This window comes from Vanessa cardui, chromosome 21 (assembly GCF_905220365.1).
Source record: "Vanessa cardui chromosome 21, ilVanCard2.1, whole genome shotgun sequence".
Taxonomy (NCBI): Eukaryota; Metazoa; Arthropoda; class Insecta; order Lepidoptera; family Nymphalidae; genus Vanessa; species Vanessa cardui.
The window spans coordinates 8,396,892-8,421,536 of NC_061143.1; the positions used below are offsets into that span (position 1 = coordinate 8,396,892).

The window sequence follows — 24,645 nt, forward strand, 5'->3', positions numbered from 1 at the left end:
CAATTACTTGTTTATTCTATAAGTGATGGCATTCACCGAGAATGGCGTCTTGTTTACTAACAACTGAATAACAAAAGAAATTAAAACGTTACGAAGCACAGTCATCATTTATTTCACATTACAGGTATCAACGCACGCGAATGCCATATCGTAGAAGAAATTCCAAAAGAAATGAAAACACCACCGACCGTAGTTAAACGAAAAAAACCCGTAGATACCTCAAAATTTAACCAATCGGATAGGAAATCGAAAAATTGTGCCACGTTCTACTTCAGACATCACGACACGGATTCAGACAGGCAAATGATTGAAACCGACGAGAAATCGCAAGAGGAATCCTCGGAGGAAGAATGGACCTACGTCGATGGCCCCAAAATTGGCAACGAAGATTCCACGGACATAATGACGTCCTCAGTCGAAATTCAGTGCGAATTACCCATCGATGAGAGGAAAGCCCCGTCGCCGAAACCTAAATTAGAATCGTCAACCCCTGATCTTATTCGTGTCGATCAAAACTCCAGATGTAAGGATATCGAAAGACTCGTGATCCAAGCTGAGGAATTAGTTCAGAAACAAGCACAACAGCAATTAGCGAAAAAGAAAAATACGAGAAATTTAAAACCACTCACATTCGAGGAGGAAGGAAAATCCGTCAGTCGAGCGAAAATGTCGAGGATTAAGGAATGGTTGAATCAGAGTTCGGACGGCAAAAGTGATAACCAGGTAGGTTCAAAAAAGAAAATAATTTAATTTATAATATCATTTATTTCGCTTCAATTTATTTTTGAACAATGATCACTTTGATAAAATCCGTAATAAATTACATATATGTATTAACTAACATGATTATTTTTAAATGTTGAAAAAGAGTAACTACTCAGTTTCTTGCCGGCTCTTCTCGGTAGAATCTACTTTCCGAACCGGTGGTATCTTCACTAAAACTGGTTGATAAATGACGGTTCAAAATATCCTGTAAAAGTATAATATATGTAATTTATTAAACTCAAATCACTCAATCAAATCATAATCAATAACAACAACAACAACAGCCTGTAAATTCCCACTGCTGGGCTAACGGCCTCCTCTCCCTTCGAGGAGAAGGTTTTTGGAACATATTATATACACATGTGGCAGAATTTCTATGAAATTTGTCACGATGTTTTCCTTCACCGCTGAGCACGAGATGAATTATAGAGACAAATTAAGCACATGAATCAGCGGTGCTTGCCTGGATTCGAACCCGCAATCATCGGTTAAGATGCACGCGTTCTCACCGGGCCATCTCGACTTCGAGACTGAAATCATAATCAATCATAATTTATTAAACATAAACATAATTTGATATTCCAGGGTACAGAAAGTTACGACGCGTCAGGCGAATATACGACGGAAAGCGAGGTTGACACGTCATTAACATCCGAGGAAAGGAATATCCATTCCTCGATGGACATGAGCACTTCGACCTGTACCGTCACTCCGACCCATCACGCTAAGGTAACTCACACCTTATATTTAATCAAGCTTCGTTCTATGTGGATCTATGTTTTTTTTTAACTAATGTGATATGACGTCATCCTATGTAACCATCGGTGTTGGCAATAGGCTATTTGACTGGTTTTTAAAATCCATTTTATATTATTTAGTAGGAGTTAAGGAACTCAGTAAAATTTGTGTTTTTTTTTATTTCTAGTACATAATTGTCGAAAAATATCATATTAAAAATTTCATATTTAAATAGCACGCAAAAACGCTACGTGCACAATATGGCGCTACAATGAGGTCGGTGACGTCACTTTTCTGTATTTTAATCTACATATAGTAGAAAAGCAAAGTTTACAAGAAAGTGACTTCATCATAAGCCCGGCCAATCAAGAGCGATTTGTGTCACGTGACAAACGTTTGAAAAAATGCATTTTTATTCATGGATTTTTGAATAAATTGAGTATTATTTTCAACTTTCGTTGGTAAATAACAATTTTTAACTACACTTTGTATATACACTGATTACAATAATTTACAATTTATTTTTCGCTTTGTCAAATAGCCTATTTGATTGATAACACACGTTCAAATTGTTACTCACTTCGATTATATATTTTGCACCATTTGAAACCATATACGTAATAACTGTTTGTTAATAAAAACTCAAATATGTTTTACACAAGACAGTCGTTCATGTTCATTTTCGTATCATCTTGTGAGAATAACTCAGTAACTCGACACTGGCACACGAACACCTGTTACCTGTTGACTTCCAAGCAGGATACATTAATTGAAATAATTGTATTTAATTAACATGACGTTGTATTTTTTAAATGTTAAAAAAGAGTAACTACTGAGTTTCTTGCCGGTTCTTCTCGATAGAATCTACTTTCCGAACCGGTGGTAGCTTCACTTAATTGTAAAATGACGATTCAAAAGTGCTTATAAAAGCCTACTTGAATAAAGTTTAAAAAAAAAAAAACAAAAAAAAAAAAAAAAAAAACATGGTGACTAACCAGGTGCAGTTGCGCAAGAAACGCAACAGCGGCAGCGCGCGGCCGTGGTCGGTGTCGTGCCTGTCGCAGCTCAGCGGCGCCGCGCACTCGCTCGCCCGCACGCCCACCGACGACGCCATGCACAACATGTCCATATCCGAGTCGGCACTCAACACGCTGGCCTCGCAGAGGGTCACCCCAGGCAACTCCAGCTCTAAGTTGAGAGGAAGTTCCACCACTGTTCAGGTATTGGATAAGGCGCCTAGCATACTAGAATACTGTATTGTCAAATTATACGCCTAACCAAATAATAAATAAATAATAAATAAATATGAGACAACATCACATACATTACTCTGATCCCAATGTAAGTAGCTGAAGCACTTGTGTTATGGAAATCAGAAGTACCACATACACCCAGACCCAAGACAACATAGAAAACTAATGGTAATATACATCGACTCGGCCGGGAATCGAACCCGGGACCTCAGAGTAGCGTACCCATGAAAACCGGTGTACACACCACTCGACCATGGAGGTCGTCAAAAATCAAATGGCAAATGACCTTGAAAATGTATTTTGTATATCTATTGATTCTAAATAATATCTCATCGTTAGTCTTACGGAGATATCCACAAATAAATAAACTCTAGCACATCCTTAAGAGATATAGTCAAAGACTTGTACGTATTGATTATTATTATTAAAATATTTAGTTACTATAGTTTACCCTTGCAACCATATCGCCAAAGTTAACATAATCAATATCTATGTAATTTGATAGGATTAATCATTGTATTTTATTTATATATTGCTAAGATAGGGTAGATAAATGTATTGTTTTCATTGCACTATAGAGCGATAAAAATACGTTTAAATCCTTAACGCGTGTATCACATTGTCAGGGTCACGTTTCAAGCACAAATACGATGACGGAGGCGTGTACGTCATGCGTCGAAGCAAACGACAAGCAATGTTGGTTGAGACGAAAGCGGCTGAAACTGAGGCGCCACAACAACAACACCGCTCGGCGAGAGCGACTGGTCAAGTCGCTGTCGTTCTGCGGGAGATTGAGTCCTGAGATCGAGGATAAGAATGAAAGGAGCGCCGCTAGCGATCCGGCTACCAGTAGGAAAAATAGGTACGGTAGGATTTATAATGTCGTAAATACACGTGTGTTTTTGGGTTTATGTTCTTTTATATCAGCGGTTCGCAACCTTTTGGTAGACAAGGGCCACAAGGTGGCAAAATAAACCATAGGCGGGCCGCAGTCATGATATTAACCTTAGAAGCCCAATATACCTACGCATAATTAGTGTTAATTAGTAATATTCCATAGAAAAATGCTATTGAAATTGTTAAAATATACAGAATTTAATTCTTACACATATGTACTTCCATTATGTTTATTTGTTTGGCCTTAGAAAAAAAAGAGAAAAATAAAGAAATAAAATCTGTAAACGATCTACATAGGAAACTGACTTTACACAAATTTTAGTGTGATGTCTTTGGTTGCATTTGAGACGCTATTTCTTGTAACTTTTATATATTTGTCAACTTTTTACAAAACATTCACGGGCCGCAAGGAAGATGTTCGCGGGCCGCGTGTTACCGACCGCTGTTTTATATGATTTGAATACATTATTTATATTTCAATTATATATTTTTTTAATATTTAAATGAAGAATCATTCACGGCCATTGATACTACTGCACAAAGGTAATGTGTTAAACAGTTTTTGTAGAAATTTCAGAATGCTATAAATCCTAAAATATATCCTATCCTGGGCTCTATATAATTTATCCAAGTTAATTTATATATGCGAGCAATAACTAATTGCAATTATTCTTACATACTTTTAATGTATGTGTGCCTTCACGGATGGAGAGAAATTAATTGCAAATTTGGTATAATACATTTCGGTTCAGTTGACTCATAGCATTGAAAATATTCACACGAATTGCATCTCAACATTTTTTAAATGACCTTAAGTCACCTTGTTATGTTATTGTCTAAGCTGTTTTATCATTTACGTATTTATCTAATAATCTGCTTTGACTGATCGAATAACGAAATGTATTTTTAAACAACAACAACAACAGCCTGTAAATTCCCACTGCTGGGCTAAAGGCCTCCTCTCCCTTTGAGGAGAAGGTTTGGAACTTATTCCACCACGCTTTTCCAATGCGGGTTGGTGGAATACACATGTGGCAGAATTTCTATGAAATTTGTCACATGCAGGTTTCCTCACGATGTTTTCCTTCACCGCTGAGCACGAGATGAATTATAAAGACAAATTAAGCACATAAATCAGCAGTGCTTGCCTGGGTTTGAACCCGCAATCATCGGTTAAGATGCACGCGTTCTAACCACTGGGCCATCTCGACTCTATTTTTAAACGACTGATACGAATATTCTAATAAGTCTTTTTTTTCTCAACAGGTTTGACACTACCTCAACTTCAGGGAACGACAGCGACGAGCCGCTAGCTACAATAGCGAACCTGCGCAAAAGCATCGAAAAAACACACATTTCAACGAAGGAACAAGATAGTGCCATCCCAGAACAAAACGAAGCTGAAACAATGACTCCTAGCTTTAAATTGGGCCCGGAAGGCGGATCTGTAAGACCAAGGCTGACTAGAAGTATGGAGAGAGAACGAACATTTTTATCAGTGAGCTTAGGTGATCCCAGCCAAATGTGGGACTTGTGTGTCGACAAAGACTCCGACAAGAGCGTTACAGCCGGCACAGAGGAACACAGTTCGTTTTCAGAGCAGGCTTGGGATTTCTATCAGGTAATATATCTTTACATATGTTAATATTTCACGTTTCTGGCCTTTATTTTCAAATTAGTAATGTTTATATTTCCTTGTCTACAGGAAAAATACAACTCGGAACCGTATTCTGAAGCACCCGATTCAGACGCAGCTCGTCGCCTTCTAGAATTCGGAGATGATTATAGAGCCTTCCTAGACTCTCAGTCCGACTGTTGCTCAAGTCTATCTGCTCAACCCGAGAATGACCAAAGTCCAAGCGGAACCCGTCGACGCAGACCACCCTCGGATATGTCAAGAGAAAGGAGCCTGCCGCGGTACAAGCGACCGACACGAACTTCCCCCGTCGAAACTCCGTCCCGTAAACCGAAAAAGTCAATGTCGAGCGCTGAACGCAAAAAGTTCCTACAGGACAGTCTAGAGAGGTCGAGAAACAACACAAGCATCGAGAGCAACGACGGCCGGCGCCGCAAGCCCTCCGAGAGCGAGAGGAAGAATAGCAAACGCTCTCCCGAATTCGACCTCCTAAACATCCAGGCGCTGAGCCGCAGACGCCACAGCTCCAACCTCACGAGCGACGAAGTGAATAGCTCGCTCGAGTACACAGAGGTCAACGACCGGCCGGACATTCTGGACTCGCTGAGCCGGCGGCGCAAGGAGAACGGCGAGTCTGAGCTGCAGAAGATCGTGCTGTCTGAGCTGCGGCGCCGCTCCACCGAGAGCGCGGACTCGGAGCGCGAGTCGTCGTCGCCCAAGCACAGCCGCCGCTGGGGCGACTCGGACTCGGAGTCGGAGGGCGTGAAGTCGCTGGTGCGGCGCTCGAGCTCCCAGCTGGAGGCGGCCGAGGCGCTTCTGGCGCGCCACGACTCCTCTCCGGACCTGCTGCGCGCGTTCGACTACGTAAGAGCACAATTCGATACCGATTACAGCGCCAGCGACGACGACTGGCAGTCGTGCGTCACGGTGCGCCGGCCGGCCTGCCTGCGCGCGCGCATCTGCCTCGCCGTCACCGCATTCTCGATCTTAGTCATAGTTTACATACACATCCAATGACATCTGGCTTGGGCTTGTCTGATATTTACTCTCATGTATGTAAGTATTCGTATTCGGTACGCTGCGATTGTCAGATTGCGATTTAGAGTTCGCGTCGCGCAGTCGTTTTCGATCGCTTCGTGATATCGACGTGCGAAGTTTGAAAGGAACTTTAGTCACTAAATGAACCTAATAATATATAATGAATGTTAAATATTACCTAATAAATATACTATATGCCTATTAAACGTTAAGCTTTATAGTCAAAAATATACATTCCATGTTAACTGTAATTTAAGAATTTATATAGGTACAAATATAAGCATTTGAAAATAATATTTATAGTGATAGTCTGACAAACGCAACTATGTTATATATAACTCCTATATATATCTGCTATGAGTGACACCTGTCGATTGTCCTTTATTTACAGCTAAACCTTCCTATAATTTGTGTGGGAGTATTCAATACAACCAGTTTGGCGCGGTTTTACTGCTATTTTTATAATGTATTTAATTTAATTAGTCAGTGATTAGCAAGTTAAAACCATGTCCTATTCAAATCACATATTATTTATTTCCTTATGATTTTGAGTTTTGTTCGTTTGAATTTACATACTAACATGTGTTTGTGTGTTGTGTGGTTCTTACTAACAGCTTGTTTTGTTTTATTATTTTTTCCATTTTATTTGATTCTATTCCTATATGGGTGGCAATAATTCGGTGCTAGAAAAAATATAACTTTTAGATATATTCACGTAATATATTTATTATCTATGAAAGTTAACGGTGCAAGTTCGGGCGGCTTAATTTATAACTCTATGTAACCAGTGCTTTAATATCGACTGACATTTGAAACAAACGTCGAAATGACAGATGTCACAGTTGACATTTGCATCACAGTTTAGAAACTGAAAGAGCCAAGTTACTTAAATTATTTTATTTATAATCTACATTTAATCGAGAAACGTGATTTCCTGTGATTGCGCGATAAACTTTAAGAATAATGAACTGGTTAATTTGGTTGTGTAATTTATTACATAAATTAAGTACTGTCTCGCATAATATTAGTTTATACGAATATGTGATTTGACTGAACTCCGCAATATCTCAGTGTAGATTTTGTGAATGTATTAACAATATGTTGACTAGGGCTAGGTTGTTAATTGATTTATTTACAAAATGTAAAAAGTTAAAGTGATTTTGTATAAATGTTTACAAGAATAAATGTTTCAATTTGCAAATCAAAATGGAGTTTCAGTCAATTAACACCCATCTCTATCAACATTTATTTAAATTACAACAGATATAGAAAAAAAAAAGAGTTTTAATCGTCTAGTAAGAGCATTTGGGCTTTCTTCAACTTGCTTTTCTTAACTATATTTGGTCTTAAATTCCTTATGCTTTGCACTATAACTTAAATACCTATGAAGACAATTGCAAATAGTTTAACCTATAAAATATTGCATGGATAAGATTATAAATTGAGTTATTGCATGTTAAATGATTAGCTAAAACATTGTGTGCTATTTGAAAGTAATACGAAGATTTTTAGTGTAAAGTAAGTGCATTATCTGGGACTGTTTGTCTTATTATCTATGCTTTTTCGATTTTTGAAATTCGTAAAACTGCTGGACGATTTTTTTTCCGTTAGCAAATTGAATTTTTATTCTACGCAGACGGAGGTTGTTACACGTTGCCGCGAAAACATCAATCTTTTGGAAGTGGCCCTCACTGATGGGACTCTGTCGCCGGCCTTACAGAGAGACGTCAAAGGTTTGTACATATAATTAATTATGAAAAAATTGGGGCACAGATAAAAAAAAATTACTATTTACGTGAAGAGCCTAAATAAAAATTAGTATGAATTTAAAAATAAATACTAACGTTTTAAATTCTCATGTTCTCAGGATTATATTATTTTTTAACTATTTTTTATATTTTTAAATAAAGCGTAATTGCATTAACCCACAACTGCGTTCGACGATGTATCTGGTTACTCGCAAAAATGCGATCGGCCGGTGGTCGCGCTGCGGTTTCCTTACATGGTTTGCCTTGTGACTGGTTACGAGCGACTAGAAGAAATAAGATAATCCTTTTTATCACAATTTGATAATATATTAGTAACTAAGTAATTTAAAAAATATATAATATTATTTAAAAAAATCGAGCAATAGCTAATTAAAAAGAAAAAAAGATAATAGATGACGAAATTATAGTAGAATAGTTATCTACTAAAATCGTAACAAAAACAGGAATTCGGAAAACATTAAATTGTGTTACAACAACAACAACAACAACAACAACAACAACAGCCTGTAAATTCCCATTGCTGGGCTAAAGGCCTCCTCTCCCTTTGAGGAGAAGGTTTGGAACATATTCCAAGTATAAATTGTGTTAATTGTACATAAATGTCTGAACTACGAAGTATTACAATCTCGTCCACGATCAAGGCGACGATTCATTTTGAGTTTCAGAACTGGTTCGCCTCGCGTTCAGTCGAATCGATGTAATTTAATATCGACCGAATTTATGGCAGCCCTTTAATAACAGTAGCTGAGTATTTTATTACGCCTTTGTAGGACTTCTAAAAAACAGGCTTTTGATTTTCTTCAAAGAACTTTCTGATTTGTTTCAAATACTATGATGTTAATTTAACAAAAACGTATTAATTATTAATAAAACAGTGGAAACAGTGAACTCGTGGAACTCTCAAGAAATCTGAGAAATTCAAACCACTCGGTATATTTTTCCTCAGATGTGTTTTTGTTATACATAGTTAGTTTTATACATAACATAAATTATTCGAATATATTAACGAATCAACTTCTGGAATATTCTTCATTAGTGAACTAAAAAAATAGATTCAGAAGATTTCAAAATATACTAATCTCCTAACAGTATTAGAGATCATTAAAAAAAATAAAATTAACTCCTATTTGTATCCAGGAAGCGGCGATATGGCGCGCGATCACGCCTTGCCGTTTAGTTCGCCGGTGTCTATTTTTGCCCGCGAAAGCGGAACGGTCCTCTAACGAAAGTGAGGACGTCCGAGTCATTTCGCAACCAGTGTTGCCATATGTTAGAAAGCTTGACTTTGCTTGTTTAAAAAAATATATATCTACACTAGTTGCCCGCAGCTTCGTTCGCGTTTTAGTGTTGTTGATTGTAATGTGTCAGGCAAAAAAGTAGCCTATATCCTTCCCGGAGTTCCAGTTTTCTTCATAACAAATTTCATCAAATTCGATTCAGCGGCTTGGTTGTTAAATAGCGGCAAACAGACAGACAGAGTTACTTTCACATTTATAATAATAATATACATGATTCTATGTATACAACTGTATTTATACATCAGTAAAATAATCAGTATCTATAAATCGTGTCCTTAGCTGATTAACTTTCTCTTAATTTTTTTATGTATTTTCAAATCATATTTAAACATCCTTCAACTATTTTTGAAACAAGACAAATTAAACCAAGATAAATAATGATAACTAAGTAATATTATTATTAAAGGAACGCTTTTAAAAGGTTTTTTCTTCTAAGTGGCCCATCACTTGAAAGCATTCAAGGCAAATAAGTACAGACACAAATAGTTACTCCGAATATATACACAGGAGTTCATAAATAACTTAAACACGTATCACTGCCGTCTAGCAACTTGTTCCGTCTACTAGATTTCATAAAATAGACCAGAATGAAATATAGTTGAATAAATTATTAAGATATTGTTACGCATCTTTTAAAATCACAATGGGTATAATTAATTATTCATAATTTCCTATTGTTATCACTGACGCGAATTTTTTTTTATTGTTGGCGGACGAGCGTATGGGCGACCTGGTGGTAAGTGGTCACCAACACCCATAGACAATGACGCTGTAAGAAATATTAATTATTCCTTGTATCGTCAATGCGCCACCAACCTTGGTATGTCCTTTGTGCCTGTAGTTACACTGGCTCACTTACCCTTCAAACTGGAACACAAAAATACTGCGTACTGTAGTTTAGCGGTAGAATATTTGATGAGTGGGTGGTACCTACCCAGGTGGACTTGCACAAAGCCCTACCACCAAGTTTTTCTTTAAACTTTTATAAAAGTAATTTAATTGTTACGTAATATATGATTGGAAATTTTCCTTTTATGAATTGACATTTGAATTAATAACTCAATCCAAATTACATTGGGCAATATTTTCCAAATTCATTAGATCATGATAAAGTGACGTCATATAGTCTAGAGTTCTAAATGTAAAGTAAACATTAGGCATCTCATTATGCACCAATACAGAGTTACTCAGTAATAATTTGATATCTGTGCTATAAAGTTGTTTAATAAAAATAGTGATGACAATGAAGCTAGTTATTTTCATCCGGAATTCTACCAACCCTAAACGAAAAAGTAAGAATTTTTTAAATTTAAATATTGTGTTTTATTTTTTAAATATTGTGTTTTTTATCTGTTCTACGTTAAATTTGTCAATTTTACAATCAATGTTTCTTGGCCTTTTTTATAAGATAAATTATTTAAACGTAGATAGAAGATGGATTGACAAGATGATTACGAATAAATTGTCTAAAGTTACAAAACAACTGTATCTCGAAGGCTGTCGATAATTACTTTTAAATAAGGCTTAATTGTTTAGAATGTGGACTAAACATTACTCCGTCTGATACAGGCAGGTTAATTACTTCACAGATGCTATTGAATCATCGCCCATTGAATTTACTTTTTATCGATAAATGTTTATAGTCGTGATGGCATTTTTATTTATAAATCCATCAGTAGTGTGAATGACACCTTCTCGAACTGTTATTCACTTCATACCTAACTTACTCGTAAACCAAGATTGACAACCAATGTACAGCAATATGCAATTTTGATACTTACATCTTATGAAATAAAAATTTAGTTACGCAACTGAACAAGTATACTAATGGATAAGGATAAATCGAAAAATAAATGAAAACGTTTTAATTGCAAAACAATTTAGTACTTAGTGCAATTTATAAGACAGATGAAGATAAAATGGTTTCAGAAATATCTAAAAAAAAACTTAAATATCGATTTATAAAAATCGATTTTTTTGGTATCGACAATATTCTTTTACATTTATACGCCCTGTTAGCATGTCGACAATTTATAAAGAAATTTTACTTTCAAAGTACATTGTTAAGTATTGGTCGATAGTAAAAAGTTATAATATACATTTAATGATTTAAAGCAGAACGATCGGCCTTCACTTTCCAATAAAAATATGAAAACGTTTGCTTATTACAAGTTGAGAGTAAAACGTTTCTCTGAACCGTTTTAATAGAGTATTATTATTATTTATTCGTTGTGTGCAATTTAAAAACAACCTTCAGTGGTAATTGTAAGCGATACTCAGTTCTAAAGTATAGCCGTGCACTTGCAAAAAGTGCATTTAAGTTTATACAATCTCAAGGATCCTCAATCTAACAAAAAACGCATTGGTTTTTATTTTATTTAGCAAATTTTTGTTGTATATATAAATTAGTTCATTTACAATTAAGTTACATTTTATTTATACAAATGTACACTCATTAGTAAGAAATAAGATTGTTTCAACGCGAAATTCAATAAGTCTACTGTATTGTATTCTTAAATAATTCCGCGAAAATATGATTACCTAAAATAGTTTATGGATTGATTATCCTGTTTTAAAAAGTCAATGAGGTTAAACATGATTTAATAACATTTAAACCTATAACTAAAATTACAATATATATTAGTAATTCGTGTATTGAATTTTAATTTTTATATTAATCTTTCTTTAAATTTATTACTTTTACTGGAAATAATTAGTTCGTCCTAAGTTTGCTCGAATAATTGATTATCACATTATTATTCTCACATAATGTTATCAACGTAAAAATTACTTTGTAATGTGTAAATTTGCTATGAAACAACATTGAATCCCAAGGACGGACCTACCCCCTAACACCAAAGCTAAGTCGCGGGCAACCACTAGTATGTAAAGGTGGTCCGATTCGTACATGTAGAATATCGTTCGATATTTTTAAATTAGAACAATCACACGACCTTCGTAATCGCTATTCGTACGGCAGATTTATTTTAGAAGAAGCATTACGCTATCTTCACGGAATTTTGGCGTTAAGAAAAAGAAATGTATGATTGTAACTACAATATATTTATTTCACTATCAATATGTTGTCTTTCGTAAATTAATCGAGTTATAAGTGTCATGTGCCGCATGCACAAACATCCTATTACTTAACATTAACGCATTAAACGTTAATTACGTTAAAAAAATACGTTAAAAACGTTTTTGATGAAAATTAAAATATAGAGTGAGCGTTAATATGTCATGATTTTCCTTTAAAATTGGTACGCAAATGGAAAAATGACCCATCTAATAGAAAGTAGCTTCCCCCATACACATCGATACTGTATGAAATACCACCATTCCTTTCACCATGGATCCGAGATGATTCCGTTTCGAAAGGTGATTGAATGAGTGAGTAATTATATTCCTTGTTCCTGTAATTATAAACCAGACAAATGGCTGGTCAGACAGTCTTCCTATCAGTCCTCCTATGGTACAGTATGTCTGAACTAAGCCCTACCACCAACTAGATTTTTCCATATTCATTTTATGATAAATGCCTTGGTTTCCTTGAACTACGTAAACATAAGTTAAAACAATTGTAACTCGCTCGTTTTAATTATGATTTCGTGTCGTACATGATATCATCAACATTAACAGTGCAGCGCTTTAATGGCTGCTTTGTTTCTACTCGATTTATGATAATCGGTATATAGTTTGGGTGCAGTCGCTTCAAGCGCTGATAATTCCGACTCGAACGAAAAGGTGAAGTACATAATATACCACAGTAGATCAGCTGTAAACGTCGCGGACGGCAGACGTGCCGCGCGCTAATATAACAACATTAATCGCGTGTGAATCGTGTACAAGTTTAATATATGTGGTAATTTTAATATTCGAATGTAAAACCTTTGCTGTCGTTTACGCATCTTCTTCAGTGCAATTTACTTTGAGCTCACTTTTCTTAAAGAAACTAGATGCGCATGAGTTCACACTTTCGATTCGTTATTTATTTGATTGAAATTGTGTCCTAATTTATTAATACAACGTAATATTACTTAGATTTCGTAATTTTCAAGTGATTCAGGGTTCGCCAAAAGTTTGTCAAAATATTTACACAAACGCGACCTTCGTGGGTAGCAAACTCTAGGCTATCGTTCGCGATAACGCACTTGCTGTGAAACGAATTGTTTCGTGATATTTCTACACGTAATTATTCGAAAATAATATTTGTTTTAGTGCTGTCTGAAATACGCTCATTACTAAAATAATTATGATTACCGTTATCTATAATCATTCGGATCCATTCGTTTATTAAATTACATTTCAACATCGTATAATAACGTATGACATAAGGATTGTTTTGTAAACAATAGGGTCCGTGCCTTAGTTCAATGCCCCTTAGCCATAATATTACAAAAATTTTGTACGGTCCGGATAGCTACTCCAAATTACATATGGATAAATTACATCTGTAGAACAGAAACAAAACAGAACTGTAAAAAAACAGCTACTGTTTTAAAATAACTAATTTAATATCTTCTAATTTCGTAACGTTTCTTGAATAACTGGTCTGTTATGAATATTTTTAAGAATGACATCATAAAACCAGTTCTCGTAATTTCTCTCTATTATAATAAATTAAGATGAAAGTCGTAATACCGTGAAATAGATATTTATTGCCAGTCATATATCGATATATATTTAAAAACTGTTCTGTTGTTTTCGTTCGTGTTAGGTTCTAACTGTTAAAAACCCTCAAACTATTTCAATACATCAAATATAACGTAACTCTTTAAAATAAAGTAGGCTGAATAAAAAAATACATTGTATAATTTGAATTTAAAAAAAAAAAGTTGTGTTCCATTTCTTGACGTAAATTTCAAATTTAAAATCTAACAAATGAAGTAGCAGAACCAAGTCCGGTACATTGTTTTGGAATAGTTTAAATTAAATTGTGTGGATTATTCAGATTAAAACCACAAATGTAATTGAGGTTTCTCCACGTGAAAGTAAAAATTTAAAACAGCCACGGTATTTTCTTTTATATTGTCATCATATTTTTTATGTTGTCATTAGAGCTAATTATTGTCCGTTGAATGAGGTATATTAAGACGTGTACATACGTATACGTCTATTTAAAATTCTTAACAAGCTTAGAGGTTATTACAAGGTCTCATATATGCGTATCACACAAATACCATAATTATAACAATTCGAACAAAATTCCAACTCGTTAAATATGTTATCTCACATATTTTATAATTCAAATCAATATTTTGTAATATAACTATACTAACACAAGATAGGTAATAAAGTTAACACTGATTGTAAATGATACCTAAGATAAATTTATATAAAGTACATGTTAAAAAAACTGGTTTTATAACTTTGTTTAGCATTGACTACACCCTGCTATCTAGTTAGTCTTGACATGATCACTGAGATCATGGCCGATGTTAGGATCGATACAAAAACTCGCATGTACCAATTAAGGTGACCTCTTGTTATGGTAACTTACACAAGTCATATAATATTGTCGCAGTTGATATTAGTCATCTCTGGTCGCTGATGTTATTGTTTATCCTAACTATTAACTGGCTACACCAAAATTTTAAATTTGGAACATAGGTTTTTAAATATAATTTTTATAAACAGTTTTGATACTTTAGGTTTTATTTATAACAGTGAATTCGATATTCATTTTAATTATATCTTTAAGAAATATCTTGTTCGAACCAGTTTCGTAAACAAGTTACAAAAAATTCGCTCGCTACATTTTCATTTCGTGAAATTACGGGACTTTTTCGTGTGTGAAATGTAACTCAATTATACTTGGAATCTAAAACAAAAATTAATAATTAAGATAAAATTAATACGTTCAGAATTCAATTAATACCATCATGATAATCTGTATGACATAATTGCAGTGTTGCGTGATAATCTAAATCCTGTGATTCACGATTGGTCGCTGATCTGTAATTAATCAAATCAATGGCATTACCGTTCTTAATGTTACCCTTCGACTAAAGGAAAGTGGAGGTTAAGTTTCACCATACGCCACTCGATAAGACCGAAGCCTGTTTTGCATGCGATTTAACGGTCCTTTTTAAAATATTTGGACCGGAAATGAGGTAACGCGAAACGAGCCTTATAAACCGTATTTATCGTTTCATGTCGAGTATTTTATAAGTAGTTATTTGTAACATTCTATATTTTCTTAAGTAAATCGAATGAAATATGCTTTTTTATTTTACTATACTTTAGTATTACGTAACTAATAACTTTACGTTACTGTTTACGTTACTTACATAACAGTTTAAATTATTTAGGGTCAAATGTAGAAAATGGTTTTAATTATCATAATAATTATGTCTTATCACATAACATGCAAATTAAATGATACGATCAGAATGCGGATACATGTTTATTTATATACTGTATGTTGTAAAAAAATTGTGAATAAGAATATTAGTGATTGGTATACGTTATTAAAAATATTCTGAAAATAAATCTGAGCATCTTGGTAGAAGTGAGAATATATAACAAGATCTCATTTAACTACACGTGGATCAAATCACGCAAGTGAATTTAAAACCAGTTACTCTCGACTGATTTACGTCTTGCAAACTTTTTAGTTCTGATGACAAAATTGTCTTAAGTGCAATATCGATCAGAAGCTTGATTTTAAAGAGTTTGCTTTTACATTTTATATTAGAATGACAATGGTTACGTTATGGTTACGTGAGCAATATTTAAGAAGACTATTGTTTTGCTTTTAGAAACAAATGCAATCGTTTCCTGACTTCGAGCGGTGCGATTAATCAGTGTATTGTTGCTCGACTCGAGATTAATTCGTCGATTAATTGAGTTTGTCAGGTTGTAACGGTTATCCGACCGGCTATTCTAGTTCATCTCGTGTACCGCTATCTCTCTCGGATACTTCTTTTGCATTGTATAAACTGTTTTCTATTTAGAAATCATCTAAAACTAGCTAAATTCCATTAGACATGTCTTATGTGTTAGTTGATTTTAGTCGACCATTTGCTAATTAATAGTTTCACAGAGACTTAAGTGTGTGTACATGTCGATAAGTTATCTCGTATTAGATATATTTAAAGATTATAATGTATCAAATATTTGTGTTTAGTAAAATATTAGCGTTGTCTTTATGATAACTCGTGATAAGACTGAAATTTCTTCATATGTGATGCAACTGTCATACTATTCAATTTCTCGAGTCTTGGACAAAATTGATAATCATAAACATCTGTCAATAAAACTCTCCCACGCATAACCGCTATTTCTTATATAATTATACTTATTCATAAATATACGAGCATTGTCTAACGTGAGGCATCGCTTTCTCGACTGTGTGAAATTGCATATTAAAATATTTGTCTGACTAGAAATTGTTTGTAGCGAATTTAAAAAAAATCTAACAATATTTCTTTTCGCTATGTAATGCAAAGGGCGCAAAGATTCTGCCATAATAATTATTATGTGTAACAGAAATTGTATTGAAATTAAAGTAGATTCAAGATTCGTTCATTTCATATTTTTAATACAAAAGAAACATTTTTCTCAATTTAATGTAAGCGTTGAACGTTTAATGCTTCGCTTGTTTCGAGTATGAAAAACTTTTATAACTAGTTATTCATATCAGACTTATCTAACTCTTTGTGGTAGTGTGGTAGAATATAAAATATTTACTTACTAAGATAACTAATTATATATATGCAACTAGTGTCATGCTCCGAATTCGCACGGGTACCATTTATTAGATAAGATAATTATATAATTTAAATATAATTTGCAGCACTAACCAGTAAATAAATTATACATTTGGATCATTAGTTCCGGAGATTGTCCCCTAAATGCAAACAAACAAATTATATCTTCTTAAAATATTAGTATTGATAACAGAAAAGTGAGCTCAGTATAAATAAAACGTTATATAGTATCAATACAAACATGAGAACTATATCTTAAAAACAGTGTTAAAGTATATCACTTGTTCAAACAATATGTCAAAAATGAGTCTTACAATCGCTACGAGTAATAACAATAATGACGAAATAGGTAAGTTTCATCTGATATATTTCATTACTTTGTACTTGTTCTTTGTGTACAATCTACAAAAAACAGTTTTTCCTTACGTGGATTTATATGTTAAAATTTTTAATTAGGTACTGTCAGAATATCCTTAATCAGTGGTGGAAAAAGACAAATGAAGCCAAGTGGTAGACCAATGGAGGCCTTCAAACGTTTTTTTTTATTTTTGTGGCATAGGCAGGCATCAGGTCAAATGGTGGTTGCACTTTAGGTTGGTGATCATATTGACGCCGTAAAAATAATTAATCATTTTTTTCGTCGTCAATTCGCCACTGAATTTGGGAACTAAGATGTTATGTCCCTTTTGCCAGTAGGTTCACCCTTCAAACCGGAACACAACAATGAAACAAGAATTGCTGCTTAGCGATAGAATAATCGATAAGTGGGTGGTAGCTAAACGGGCTCGCAAGTCCTACCACCAAGTAAAGTTAGAATTAAAAATACATTGTTTTATTATTTCCAAAATAATCGATATTTTCTGCTATAGCGTCCATCTTTTCCATTATATCTTACTTATTTTTAAGCATTAAATGCAGAATTAAATCTTTATGATCTTTTAGGACATTTTGTTCGTTCACCGGTAACCTACCACTTCACATAATCGTCATCATATCGTCAGTATAAACTTTTTGGATAAATATTTAATTAAAACGTACCCTAACTATAAGATTATTTCTTACACTACGTTCTATAAGATGAACAATTAATTGCACTGTACGAGTCACAATATTATGATATTTTTGAACAAACATACGACTCAGTAAATGGTGTACTTGACCGTAGTCGCGCCTACAACAACTCCTACGCTCCTCATTATTAGCATCGAAGGTTTCTCTTGTTACTTTGTTAATAGCACAGCCTGTATTTAGTCTTAATTCGAAATGTACGATCGTTATATGCTATACATCATTCTATATTTAAAAATGTACTTACATTTATTTTTAAATACGAGTGACATCAGATTTATTTTGAGAATTGTGATGACGTCATAACAATATATCGTTTATTGACATTGGTTAAACATTGAAGGCTTTAGTTTTTAAGGCCATTTAAATATATGAAGTATAATTTTTATTAATTATTTAGTTTTTAGAGATTTTTTTTTAGATTAAGTTAGTAGTTATAATTATTCATATTTTTTTTTATTTTAGTTATTTTCCTTTTTTTAAATATTTTTATACTTTTTATTGTGTCTCGTGTCATTATAAACTTTTATTCCTTTCTTTCTTTATTATTAGTAAGTAAAACAAATGCAAGACAAGTGTATTTCCAGTCTTAATATCCCTTTATATATATATGAATACATAAAGGCATATGAAAGCCTAGGTTTAAACCCTAGCTCAGGTAAGCTTATTCTGTTGACTAGACCATCTCGGCTTCTCTCAAATGCGTTTCAGATAAATGTTAACGAAACAAAGTTAAATAGAATATCATTAACATTTTCGTAATGCATACTCACCCACGTGTTTGCTTCTGAACCTCTTAGTAATACAACTTAGCTAAATAAAGCTTGGGTTTGTGATCAACCCGAGCTATTTTAGTATTCTAACATGAAAACGTATCTTTGTAAGGCAATTTCAATATATTTATTTAAAGAGTTTACGCGATACAAAATTCGTTCGGCTTATTCATATAAATGTGTAAAGTTTTATCATAAACATATTTACATATTAATAAAAAATAAAATATGTGAAAAAAAAAACAATAAGAAATATATAAAGAGCATAATTTCATAAAGTCAGTCATAAAATGTTTTTCATCTTTTTTATTGTATAGACTATTTAATCATTGAAATACATGTATTGTTTAACTTAAAAGCGCATTGTTGAATCAACTTATTGTTAACTTATAAAATAGAAAAATGAAAATAAAAAAGCCCTAAAGTAGCGAGTGTCCACAATTTCAGCAGTTCTTGGGATTCAAATTTAATTTAATAAACTAATACCTCTCCAAGAAAATAACGTAAATCAATTTTATTATTATATACGCTAAACCAGAATATAAAACATGTATCTTAAGTGATTGTTATCGTATTAGTGCATACGACTGAGAAACATATCGTTCAATAATCGATTAAGAAGCATTAAAGCGAATTATTCTGAAGATGATGCGTCGTTTTCATCGAGCTTTCAAAACTAGGTCGAGAGAGAATCGACTTTTTCTCGGAGTCCATTATCTGACGATCATTTTGCAATTGCACAAATGCATTCGCTTACGCAACCCGTGGCAGATACATTCGTGCCAACGGATTGTGATACGTCAATTTGTTCATGCAAATGACCTTGTATACAACTAGAACAGTAGCCTATAACAGAACTCCGGAGATTACATTGTACCGGATGATTGAGAACCTCCTGTTGATCAATGCATTAACAATAAAATAAAGTTTTCGATTATTTTCAAGGTTTTTTTTTACTATTTTGGCTCTTTCATAAATTGTACTTAAAATATAACTTATATAACGGCATTCATTATAATTATTACGTAGTCATACCGTCTTGATCGCTGCTGGAAACAGATTTACTACGAACAAAGTTATAATAACACCAGTAATTTATCATTGGTGATATTAAATGATTGAATAAGGAAATATTTTATAAAGTTTTGCAATTTAAATATTAAAAGAAAACTAAGAATTAATTTCAATAAAAATCCAGCATTTCTCTTCTCTACTTCAAATAGCTTACATAAAAGATAATTTTAGATAATATGATGATAATAATAGGAATTCGCTCCTATTATATCGATCCGATTGATTCGACACCGTAATAAGCTTACGTGATTGAATTACTTACGTAATTTATTATTTTACTCACGTGAGCAGTTCCTGCATCATTTTTGGTATGAAATGCTTTACTAATCGCCTGCATAGCGGAATTTTAAAGGTGAATGACTGGACCAGTGTTGCATGTCATCAGACTGATAGCCATTTTTGCAATGGCAATTAAAATTATTTGCTGCAAAATCAAAATTGAAGGAAGATTCAATAGATCTCGTCTGGTTCACGATTATTATATTTGGGTTAATTGCAGAAGGTTGAAAGTCACTTGGTTATTTCGCGATAACCTATTCCATCGTATTTTATTTAGTAATCTTGCTACATCAATGCTTATTTTAGGATTGAGTCTTTCAAAAACTATGTTTTGTTCAAAGAACAAACGTTGCAATTTATTGGCCTTATTGATTTGTCGAAACTAAAAATAATTTCTTTAATAACGAGGTCACCTAGCATTCGACACTGACTACCTGTCTGGTGTATTGCAATGCATATTATTTACACTTACAGAACGTCATTTGCTTAAGAAATAAGGTCTATTTTCAAACGTATTGCATTAATAGATTGTTTCTAAACTAACGTTAGTTTCCCGTCTGTGACAATCTATTTGCGGTTGTCTCAGATAGTTTCAAGACAATTTACACCTTACGTATACATTACAATAAGTACCCTTCTTGCTTTTTAGCATGTGTATATTTAAAATTTTCCGACAACGATTAGGATGTTTATGCCAAATCGATATAGTCTCTATGTGGTTGCAATAGAGGCTTCATCAAGAACAAAGAACTGTTTTAATATTGCTGCAGTTTTGACCTTGCCGCCTCGTCGACTCCCGCGCACGATCGAGTTGACACTGTCATAATGGATCGGAATTATTTCCCGCCTTACCCAGGTACAGTGTTCGTGTCGTGCTCATGATATAAACGGTGTTATATTTAATGTGAAAAAATAATTAGACTTATAATTATAATGAAATATGAACGTGAGTTGTTTAGCTGTTAATTTTCACGATGTGTCAAACGTGTTATGTTAAATTTTCTAAAATGTCTCGCAATATTTAAATTTAGAACTTTTCCAGACGGAATTTTCTCTCCATACATATTCGATGCCATTGACTTACCGTTGAGCATATAACACCTTATACAATTTGTTTGCTTTCACCACTTATACGTTGAGGATGTGTCGTAACGGACTGGACATACCTCTCCATTACTCGAAGATATTTGCATCTGAGTGTATCAAGCTCACGCAATGCTGTGGAAATAACGCTTACAATTTCCTTTCAGCTGTATTTCAATTCCAATGTTTTGTGATAAATTTTAATAAATCTACGGAATAATATATTCGGAAATAATGTAATTGTAAATCGAAAATACCTATACATTCGATGCGTATTACGTAAATAGGTTAAAGGTCATGTGTATTGCAAATATCTGTACGTCATTAAAATTCTTATGAATAGCAAAAGGCCAGAGGCCATCGAATACACAATTTTTCACAGTACGTAAGATTTGGATCTCATGAAAATTGTTGGATATATTCTAATAAAAATACTCGGTATATTGTAACCAAGAATCTTTAAAAATTGATAAACTATAATCTAATTAATAACTTCCATGATCATTGGATCAAACTCCGTCATAAGTTACTGGTACATGTTCAATTTGCAAATTATCCACTCGACAGGGAGTACTGGGTCATTGAATTCGACGACGACTCGTCGGCCACGGAACACAAATTGGTTTCCTGCGGAACGCAATTTGCTTGTTGATTATTCACCAAATCGATCCTCGAAACAATTGACGTTTGACGACCATTTAGTTCACTGTAATGTATAATCTGAATACATATTTTAACTAGAGGAGCCGTGATGCCCTATTGGCACATACGTTTAATCCAATGTTTCTGAGTACAAAATCGGCCAAACTCCATCATACATCACCATATTCGACATTTGGATGATGTTGGTGATGATGGATGATTCTTGTTTCTAGTATGTATCTCAACAGGAAGGCTCAACTAATGTATCAATTTCCATTGTTTTTAGTTTCTCTACGGATTACTATATTCGATAAATGAATTGTCATTTCAACGGGCGACTTTTGTTTTCATATTTTTCGTCTTAAAATTAAAGACATGAAAAGCGTTTCAAAAATTTGTAGATAGTTAGCAATGAATTAACTCAAGAAAATTTATGAAGATTAGGAGATACAAGAATGATATGAAGGTTTTCAAAAAGATTCAATCAGTACAATTTGGAATGATTTGGAATGCTTAAAATATATAAGTACCTTATAATCTGCCGTACAAAAAGTAGTTTTTTAAATAAGTTACTAGAAAAATATTCTAGGTAGAAGATAATCTGCTCGGCGAGTGCAAACGTGTTTTATAAAGTCATCAAGTATCAGATCGTTGACGTCTAGCATCAATTCGTTAGTTTATCGTGCATTACAGGCAAGTTCATGGACCTTGTGCCATTTAGTGCGCCTATTATAATCGTGTTCACATGAAATGTCTTTTGTCACCCTTATTTATGATCTTAACAGACTCAAATATCTGTGTTAGTCAGCCGGGATACTTGCCTCGTCCTAAAATAACTATTAAAAATACCAGTCTTAGTAAACTACAATTTTATTTTTAAACAAAATATTATTTCAATTTACAACATTTATTAACAGATAATTCGATTTAAAACGTTTTATAATGTTCAATACATGTATAATATCATAATTGCTAAGCTATTTCAGATGTATATTATATGTGTGCAAGATTGCTTTAATCAAAGTCTGCTGTGTAAGTAATTACCATCTTCCTATATCAGAGAAGCTAATAGCATATCGCCGTATCGGCTATTACATTTAAATTTATTTAATATTCAGTTAATTAGCGCTAATACATCTTCTCATTTATCTTAATTTACGGTTTTTTTCTTATAATCGTCGTTTTAATATAAATAATTAATCAATAATAAAGTTCTAGTGAGATGTTTGTATTTAATTGATTAAGACGCCTTGTCACTCTCTTTTTTCGTCGCGATGTCCTTATATAACTCCAGAACCCGTTAGGCAGGCTATAATATTTCATGATGTTCTTTAATGTCTTTACAAATACAGATTTCTTTTAAACACTCGTCACTTTGAGTTTTTTACGCTGAACACACCAGCGCGTTGAACTTAGTCCACTTTTTTTATTGTCTCGTTTTTCCTTTAAAGTATAAATTTCATTTAAACTTGCTTCCAAACTTATCTTACAAATTCTTTATATTTATCAATCTTAGAATTTTTTGTTTGATTCTTGTCCAGAAACCCTGAAATTGCCTCTCTCTGAAAATTCTTCTTTAGATGTCAAAACTATATTTGCACACTTTTACTTAATACTTTACTTTACATTACATTTAATGTTGCTATTATAAATATTTATATCTTCTAAAACTATAATATTTATATCTAGCTGATGTTCGAAATTATTTAATATAAAATAACGAATAGGATTAATTACTGATGAATTTAAATTATCTTTAAAAATACAAATATTTTGTAATAAAACTATAATAAAGCTAAGTAGATTAGATAATTTGATTTTAAATAACTTATTCGCAATCCAATCTTGATTTTGATTAAATTTGACGTCGTTGTTATAACGTAATAATTAATTAAACTTTTAAATCTCATCTAGTAAAGGCGCAATAATCTCCATACATTCTTCTAATTTCTACCCTTTCTCACCCATTCTAGGATACTTATTTAACTTAAGTACCCATATCTTTAATATTGCCATATACTACATCTATCTTTATCTTTTAGTATTCCCCTGTAAATGTATACTTAAACCGGAATATAAATAAAATTAATCTTCCGTTATAGGACTTGAGTTTAAACATAATCAAGGTGTACCGTTAAAAATACTTTGTTTACATTCAGCTGATGTGCCTGGCACATACTCTGGCACTATGTAGGTCGCCTGCACTGGCAATATTAGAGTTATGCGAGTTACTGGGTTAATGTATGTATCATTGCATGTTGGTTTTGTGCCAGAACAATGGCACTTATAGAGTTATTGCCTTCGCGTTGTAAAAATCACATGTCTATATATAAGGCTTACGTCATTTCTTTTAAATTTTTTGATCGTCTTCTTTTTGGATTAACTTTGAGTATTCAAAGCTGGTATGATGCTCGTGAAATGCCATACATTTCAAATTACAATCTTGAGCAAGTCTTTTATAGTTAAGTTTATAAAGGAATGTAAACATCGTTGAGAGAAATCTTTGAAACAAAATAATATTATAGATGTATGTATGTATTTATATATGCGTATGTGTGCGTGTGTGACTAACGCGTGGAAAGTATATAAATATTGAAGGTTTAGATACCTTAGAACTCGC

The 24,645-nt window shown here is 33.3% G+C and overlaps 1 protein-coding gene and 1 long non-coding RNA gene across 10 annotated transcripts in view; one reads left to right on the forward strand and one right to left on the reverse strand.

The window, feature by feature from the left end:
- Window positions 1–24,645, forward strand: part of LOC124539041 — a 240,393-nt gene that overhangs the window by 210,117 nt on the left and 5,631 nt on the right. For 6 of the 9 annotated variants that reach the window (XM_047116358.1, XM_047116360.1, XM_047116359.1 and 3 more), the window contains 7 exons: window positions 125–723; window positions 1,351–1,494; window positions 2,502–2,723; window positions 3,383–3,618; window positions 4,920–5,274; window positions 5,359–6,153; window positions 7,964–8,060. In XM_047116358.1, the coding sequence (XP_046972314.1) occupies window positions 125–723; window positions 1,351–1,494; window positions 2,502–2,723; window positions 3,383–3,618; window positions 4,920–5,274; window positions 5,359–6,153; window positions 7,964–8,060 (2,448 nt within the window). The remainder of the gene's footprint in view (window positions 1–124; window positions 724–1,350; window positions 1,495–2,501; window positions 2,724–3,382; window positions 3,619–4,919; window positions 5,275–5,358; window positions 6,154–7,963; window positions 8,061–24,645) is intronic. The other 3 variants (XM_047116361.1, XM_047116362.1, XM_047116363.1) reach the window with 3 other exon arrangements.
- Window positions 2,107–2,724, reverse strand: LOC124539043. Its single transcript, XR_006967003.1, has 2 exons — window positions 2,487–2,724; window positions 2,107–2,237 (listed from the first exon to the last, which is right to left on the reverse strand). It is a non-coding gene; the product is annotated as an uncharacterized LOC124539043 (long non-coding RNA).